The sequence below is a fragment of the Chanos chanos genome, chromosome 2, assembly GCF_902362185.1.
Source record: "Chanos chanos chromosome 2, fChaCha1.1, whole genome shotgun sequence".
In the NCBI taxonomy this organism is placed as follows: domain Eukaryota; kingdom Metazoa; phylum Chordata; class Actinopteri; order Gonorynchiformes; family Chanidae; genus Chanos; species Chanos chanos.
In genome coordinates, this window is record NC_044496.1 from 26433772 (window position 1) to 26441981 (window position 8210).

General features: G+C 42.3%; 1 protein-coding gene across 1 annotated transcript in view; it reads right to left on the minus strand.

Annotated features, from left to right (window-relative positions):
• Window positions 1–5338, minus strand: part of b3gat1a (beta-1,3-glucuronyltransferase 1 (glucuronosyltransferase P) a) — a 7825-nt gene extending 2487 nt beyond the window's left edge. Inside the window, exons 1-2 of the mRNA XM_030766122.1 lie at window positions 5218–5338; window positions 3034–3557 (exon numbers count right to left, since the gene is read on the minus strand). Of these exons, the coding sequence (XP_030621982.1) occupies window positions 3034–3557; window positions 5218–5329 (636 nt within the window). The 5' untranslated portion in view covers window positions 5330–5338. The remainder of the gene's footprint in view (window positions 1–3033; window positions 3558–5217) is intronic.
• Window positions 5339–8210: the final 2872 nt, after the last annotated feature.

Sequence of the window (8210 nt, forward strand, 5' to 3'; positions counted from 1 at the left end):
TGATAGAGTATATCACGGTACATAATCGAGGACAAAAGCCTCAAAATAGTTGGCACTGACTAGAAACAAAGATATATATATATATTTTTAAAAAATGCTACGGAGAGTCAATTGTTTTTAAAGGAAAACCTAACCTTTGCCATATTTTTCTTATCATTTTAATGTGGTTTTTAAAGAGGGGATACAGAAATGGAACAAACAAATACAACCCTTGTAATGACCATCCTATGCCTTTTAAAATCAAGATGAAGGCACTTTCTGAGAAACCAGTGAAGCTCAGTCTTTCTTTTAAATTTAGGCCCATCCATGTACATTTTGGCCAGACAAAATGCATATTGTTGCTTTACATCATACAGTCGACAGTAGGGGTTCATTTGTTGTATTCTCTCTGAGACTTGTTCTAACTAATGGCCTAAAACCTCAGACATCATTAGTGAGACTGAAAGTCTGACGGATCCTGGCACTCCATGTGAAGGAGGGTGGAGTAGGGAGACCTGAGTCAGGAGCAGAGCGGAGCAGTTGATTGGGTCTGAACAGGTCGTCAGGGGAGATCAGAGACTCACCGTGCCCGAGAGAAAAAGAGTGACTCTCCTTTAATCTCCGCACTTCAAACGCTCTCTCCCCAGCCGCTCTTTTTGTGTGCTGTCCAATATGAGCGGTCTGCATCATAAAAGGAGACCTGCTAATGAGTGTGTGTGTGTGTGTGTGTGTGTGTGTGTGTGTGTGTGCGCACCTCCAAAGTTATCTTCTGCAAGTAAAGCATCAGCCATTGCTTCCAGAGGTGCTTTTATGAAAATGGGAGGGGGGGGGGTCATGGATGATGCAAAGATGTGGTGCTGTTTCATGTTGCTGTCCTCTCACTGATACACAACATGATGAACAGCTTTCATCAGGGCCATAGGTGAGACAGTCAGGTTAGAGCTTAGTGCCCAATGCATTATTGCCAGAAGTCCATAATTAATGTGTCCAACATGATGAAATTAACCATGGCCATATCCAAAGCTCCAACTGGCTGTGAAACTGCAGAGAAGCTTCTTCTTTGCTGAGAAGTCAACCAAAAAAAACATCTCTGTGTCTTCATGTGATTTAGGAAGAGGGACTATGTGCTCTTCACATATTTTCTTTTCATGCTGGATCAGTTTACCTTTTCATCTCGCCTACTGTCATCAATGAACGAAAAGCAATGAATATAAATATATACAATAACACAAATCATACGCAGGTTTACTGCAGACCAGGAAAGATATTCATCTTCCTTAAATCTGCAGTCAGAAGGAAACAGTGAGCGGTAAGTGGCTGCCCCAGTTTAGCGTAAGGCAAGCTGTTTTTCCGTCTCTCAACTGCTCTCTTTCAGCTGCATTTTTACGCTCTGTTTTTCTGAGAGCTGGGGAGACTGTGCTGCTCCTCTGAAAGCAGGCCGAAACAAAGGAGGTGATGAGAATGTTGCGATGGGAGAAACTTAACATCTATCCAGTAATAATTTCTGAGCCCGAGAGAGATGAGCAAGTTTAGCATGCATGCATTAATCATTACAAATGGATGTGCTACGCCTTGGAAAGTTTACAACATAAAATATGTATTACATTATGTATATATTATACATATTTTTAATGCATCACCAGAAAGGAATCTTAAAAAACACTGGCCTTTAAAAGGAACATTGAATTAAAACATGATTATGTTTGACATTCTGAGGGTCACGTTTACTGTTTGCTTCAGGTGATGAGGGAGTCAACACTAATTTCCAAATCTCTTGCAATAAGGTGAATATGGAAAAGTGAAGGAGTTCTGAATACATGGTGCAGCCACAGTGCAGAAATCTACAGTGTATCAGATAGCTCACATCAACATCATGGAAAGAAGAGAGTAGAACAAAAAAACAAAAAACAAAAGAAAAAATGAGATCGCTTCTGTAAATAGACCTTTCTGTTTAGAGTGCCTACATAAGCATTCTTAATAAAAAGCTCAATAATTAATGGACCTCTTGCAGCAATGTTGTTTTTAACAAGGGCAAATGCATCTTTCATGAGCTTTTCTGAGCTCCACTATATAAAGAGTGTGGGAGCTAAATGTGCTCATCAGCGCAAAGCCATTCAAAGGATTTACCCGTTACACTTCACTCTCAGCTCTGTGCATTACCACAACGGTCATTCATATCATTCCCTTTAATGTGAAGAAAAAAGGATAAAGTTTCATGATGCGACAGTAGTCGTCTGACAAATCAAAGGAGAAATATTATTTTGTAAAAACATCCTATGTCACATATGGGAACCGGGCTGGGCTGGACACAGCTTTATCTGCAAGCGGAGAAGACGACTCTCCAAAGCATAAAAACTGCCTTTCAGACTGTGTGATTTTCCCTCTAGAAACAGCTCACTGCAATCTGTAATCTGTATCATTTAAAAATTGAGAGAAGCTATCTGGACTGGAATTAGCCTGTTAACAGGCAGATCAAATGAGAGATACTCAGTGAGTGTCACATGGAACCACTGAACGCAGCCTTCACCATCAGCCTCAACAATCGGTCGCCACGGTAACAAGGAAAGTTTATAAGAGGCTTAGGTGACGGACAGTCACAGGTTTAGCACCAGCATTACGGGCAGTCTACCGGCAAAGGTAATGACAGACCCCATCACTATCAAGCAGAGATACTTCTGCATCAGCTCTGCAGGTGACCTGTAGGTCTCAGTCAGGTTAACCACTTGAGGTAATGCGTTTCAAGCAAGCAGCGGTGAATCCATCGAAATGATGATCCACTCAAATGATGCTGAGCACTCTTTGGTTGATGAGTGGAATTGGCTCACAAATTCAATTCTTACATAATAACAGGGAAGCTTGCGAAGGTTGTAGTTCAGATTAACAAACATGTAACCATTTAGCTCAAAGACCATCCACTATAAATACGTTTAAATAGGAAAACAGCTGCTGGATGTATAACCCTAGAATATACATAATGGGGACATGGGTAAAACTCTTGTGAGTTACCCACTAAATAAATACTGTTAGACTTCATAATGCTAAGATGACACTGACCTCTTCGAAGAGCTCCAGGCTGTAGGTGTTGTCATCGTCAGCAAAGTAGACGATGCCAGACTGACTGCTGTTAGCGCTGAAGGTCTCTCGTAGCCAGCGCAGGGCCAGATTCCGCTGCATGGTTCCCCGCGGTATACGAGGATCCCTCGTGTCCCCACGCAGCTTGTAGTTACGCGGCGTCTCCACATTGAGGTGTGTGTAGTTGAGGCCAGTCTCACGTAGTAGTCGCGTGACCAGTGGCGTCCTCCTCTGTGAGTCCTCCACTAGGATCCAGTGCAGGTTCGGCACGTGCAGGAAGGTATTGGCCAGTCGCGTTAGCTCCGCCTTCTGCACCGGCCGGCTATAGGTGGGCGTGACCACGTGGATAGTGGGCAGGACGTCGGACCAGGGGGGCGGCCTCGTGTACACGTACTCGGTGCGTACTACCTCCACGATGTCCTTGTCCGGTGAGCAGTACTCCTTGGAATCTCCGGCGGCAACCACGGCAGCTGGCCCCGCCTCCCGCCGAGACTCCGCGCCATCATCTGAAGGGAGTAGAGAAAGGAGAATTAAAGGCATTAGCACGCCCAGCTGGGCTTCTCTTGCTCTCATATGTCTGTCACATGGCCCCAAAGCCCCAGTGCAGTACCTGTGAGCCGGTGCCGCTGGACTGTTAGCCTCCCTGGTATGATAAAGATCTCTTTTACTAGGTGGTGACAAGCTGGAAAGCAGGAGAGCAGGCACTGTGAGAGTACAGCATAGCTACTGTACTGAACACATGGGCAGACTCTTCCCCATGCACACCCTTTAGACACATTAACCCACCAGCACTTGGAACAAAACTCCACTCTGTTCACTGCAAAAAGCTGTTTGATTGATCCGTGAGAAAATGTGACACTAGTACGAACGAGTTAGACAATGTCTTCAGACGAGATCGAGGTCTGGGGGCAACATGCCGTGTTTGAAGGTCAAAATATAATGTATTTTATATTAACCTTAAAATATACTGTCTGTCCATTAACTGGTTGTCCATCCAGCTGGGTTTAATGATTGAGTGCTTATGAATTTAGATGAATTAGATAATGTCGAGAGCAGTGAATAATATGGTGTCAGAGGTAACACATTTTATGTTCCTTCTGATGGTATTCCACTTCATTCCAGATCTTTATCACCGCTCTGGTAGTGCCCTGCTCTCTCTTCAGGCGTTAAAACGATGTTGTTGGGTTTTTTTTTAGTGCTAATCATACATTAGCACAATCCACTGATGGTCCAGATGTTTCCTGAATGATAAACACTGGCTGTACCTCTGAGGACCAAAGTAATACTCTAATAATAAATGGTATAAATATGAGGCTATTAGCATGTAATTTTCAAATTGTAATATGAAGGCAAATTACCCAGTGGAAAGATAATTTATCTGATTATCAGAATATCGCATTTATGGATCTATGGGTGGGATATAAACACTGTAGAGTTTAGTCTCGTCATGTTGAGCTAATAGCCTTAGTGTTGTTTTCTGGAGAGTCTAAACATCACGGTTCATGCATCCATTTGTGCGTGGATATTACTCACAAACGTGAAATCTTCAGGTAATTTAATGAAGTAAGTCTGGAAAACTGCTGTGGAGAACTGATTATTTTGTGAGCTGATTAAAAGCCATCAGAGATGAATCTGGAATGCTTTTGATCTGAACAGCTAGTGCACAGTGATACGGGTGATTAGATTAGGGTGACCCTCAGAGCTGCGGATGCTAATTTCCTGTGAGTAATTTGGGTTCTCCCTAAGTGAGTGCAGTTTAAATTTGATGAGTCCTGTCTCATGAATGACAGCTTACATCATGCTGGATTATTTTAGGCTTGTCATGCTACCCATTACGATAAACTGGCCAACTGGTTTCACACAGAGAACTATGGGCATCCAGGGGAAACTTCTCCAATGACATTGACCTCAGTAAAGACACATCTTGCTTTTTGTTACTGATCATTGCCCTCACTGAAATAGATAGCGTAATCCATCACTGTTTCACTGTTCATTTGTAGAGACAGGTGGTGAACTTAACACAGCAGCACAGAGTCTCTAAATAACCTAAATGTCTTCTGTTTGCATGGATTGTGATGCACATTAAGTCTGACTTTTGTGGGCAGTGGTCTGTCACTGGCATGCGGGAGGCTGAAGGGGGAGAAAAACAGACAGAGGTACTGGTACCCTTTCGGATGGCAAGCAGAGGGGCAATTGCACTCTGGTGCCAAACGGTGATGAGGAGGGTCCACGGCAGCACTATCAACACGATGGCAAGAATGTCTCTTCTCTTCGGCATCTCCAGGGCTGGTTCTCTGCCTCCTCATTACCTGACAGAGATTGGGGAAAAGATAAGACGAGCGTATCTGGATGGAGAGAGATATGGACAGAGAAAGAGGAAGCCAGCAAAAGAGAGAAAGACATGGATAGAAAGAGGAAGACAGCAAAAAAGAGAAAGACATGGACAGAGAAAGAGGAAGACAGCAAAAGAGAGAAAGACATGGACAGAGAAAGAGGAAGACAGCATAAAAAGACTGACGTGGACAGCGAAAGAGGAAGACAGCAAAAGAGAGAAAGGAACAGTGAGAAAACTGTGGTTAAATTAGTTCAAGGGCGTAGAATTTGGTAGGGACGGTAGGGACATGTCCCTACCAATATCCAGCGACTACTGAATTGTCCCTAGCAATAATTTTGATGGGAAAATTAAAATACAACCACTGCTGTCTGTCAGTGTCTAGTCAATGTATTAACAGATCTCGTTCTCTACCGCGAGTCCTTCCTCCCTAACCAAATGTTGCTAATAGGATTGGCTTTGCCGTTTCTTGCTAACTTGTGAGAGGCTGTAGCTACATCTGGTTGTAAGAAGCTCCAAGCTCCATCAACTAGATGTGCATGTAGGCTAAGTGAGGAGGACACTGTCCTTATACTAACAGTTCTGTGTCCCTAACAATGTTCAGACCAAACCTACGCCCTTGAATTAGTCGGTTAGGAACATGCTGAGAAGAGATGATGGGCATGAGAGAGCGAGCGAGAGAGAGAGAGACAGTGAGCGAGAGAGAGAAAGAGCGAGCGAGAGAGAGAGGTACAGTCTTTTGGGCCTCTTTGCAGCACATAATAGCACATGTCAATTGTGTTTATTGTCCCAGCACATAAATGCTGCATTTATGCACATGCTGTTTAGCAGACTGGCTCTTTTCACAAGTGTTAATGTAGCCAAGGCAACGGGAAAGCATTTAAAAAGCAGCTGCTATCTGTTTAAATAAGTAGGATAAGATGAAGTCGTGTCTGACAGCTGGTTGGCTCGAGTCTTATTGGCATTCTGCCCGATATGACACCATCCACTGCCATCACCCCACCTTTCTGTGTCAGCCTCCGTCACCAGGGACTTAAAGTTGACTAACCCTGCAGCATTTTACAATAACATAATCTAAGTGGTTCACAGACCTAACAAATTTTTCACGTACTTTCTGTCCTCAGTGATTTATCAGGATCATTACTATTTACAATAAAACCGGACTAAAACTTGGGGCTAATACAAAAGAACTTTGACCCATTTATTATCTCTGCTACGTGTTATGATGATCTTGTGTGTGAAGCTCAGTGTCAGTTGTGGAGTTGTGGACTGGACTCTAATGTCATGGCCACGGTGTGTGACTAAGGCTCACCCGTGGTTATGAATACTGGATGGTAGTGTGTGGGATGAGCAGCTGGAACCACTGCATACTGAGGCTAAGAAACCTTGGCAACAGCTCCCAGGACATAACAACCATTCGACCGGAAAACCTGCAGGATGAGAAAAAGAACAAATCTGGGGTAATGAAAAACAAAAAACAAACAAACAAACAAACAAAAAAACCCAGAAAGGAAGCCAAAATAAAGCAAAAAACCAAAACACTCGTTTTTTAGTTTTGGGACAAATTGTTGTTTTTCTCTCTTGTTTCAACTCTTAAACTATGTCAAGAAAATGTATTTTGACACATAAACATAATAGCCATTAAACCCTTTAAAGGGGCAACCTCCCAAGGGTTTAGTTTTATCTTACGTAGCCCTTTTTGCAGCCATGGGCTTGAATTTTGTCAACTCCATGGGCCACAAAAAAAGCATAGTAAAATCCTTTTTCAGATACCAAATCCTAGATTGTGTTATTAGCTACATAATCACAAAGTGTGATAACCTTTTATTAAGAAAATAAATATAATTGTGTCCATGGATGATGTCTGCTGATTTATATATATTTTGTCTTTGTGATTAAGAACAGATAATGGTCAGTTATAACACAAAGAACATACATTAAATGTAAAACTAGTTTTCTTTTTAATGAGATGTTTTATCTCATTAAAGACAAAATCATATTTTATGTTCATATCCATGATATATCGCTAAAATTTATTTCACCCATGAAACATTTAAATGCAATTTTACACACCAACAATTTGGATTCACTTTGTTATTTTACGTGAGATGTAAGCTCTTTTGGTAGGACGTGCTTTGTTCCAACTCTCAAGAAAGGGACATTTAAACCTCACCATGTGCTGACATTAACATGTTTTATGCAACTGCTTTGTTGATTTATATCTGCCCAGTGCCTCCGTGTTTCATGCCTATGTGTTACTGTTCAGTGGCACTTGGATTCAGTGGTCATGGAGGGCTTGAAAAGGCTTGAACTGTGTCATATTAATAGTACAAGACTCCGTAGACCCATTCAAGAGTGTGTATAGATCAGTCAGTGATACACACAGACCACTGGCAGTAACAACAGGTATGAATTTATCTATAGGGATGCTACAAACTGGAGCACTCAAGACTGTCACTTTAAACTGTACAACACTGTTGAACTACGACCTCTCACCTGAATACAACAGTAACCAAAATCATCTGAGTGACAGTGCTGAGGCTGTACACAGGAGCGGGATGACAGATTTGAGGGTGTGATGGCTAAAAAATCTATCTATGGTATCTATGGTACAACAGTAGAAACTCTTCACTGCTTGACCTTGGATCTGGATCTCTCAGAACCCACCCCTTCCGACTCAACTCTGAGACCACTCAAAAAAGAAGCCCAAACAGTGACTCCACTTTCTGCAGAACATCATTTTCTTAATAGGCTTTTGTGAACCTTTACTAAAGCACCATAAAAAATGTTCTGATTTGGTGGTATCATTGTGTGACATGGAGTCTTT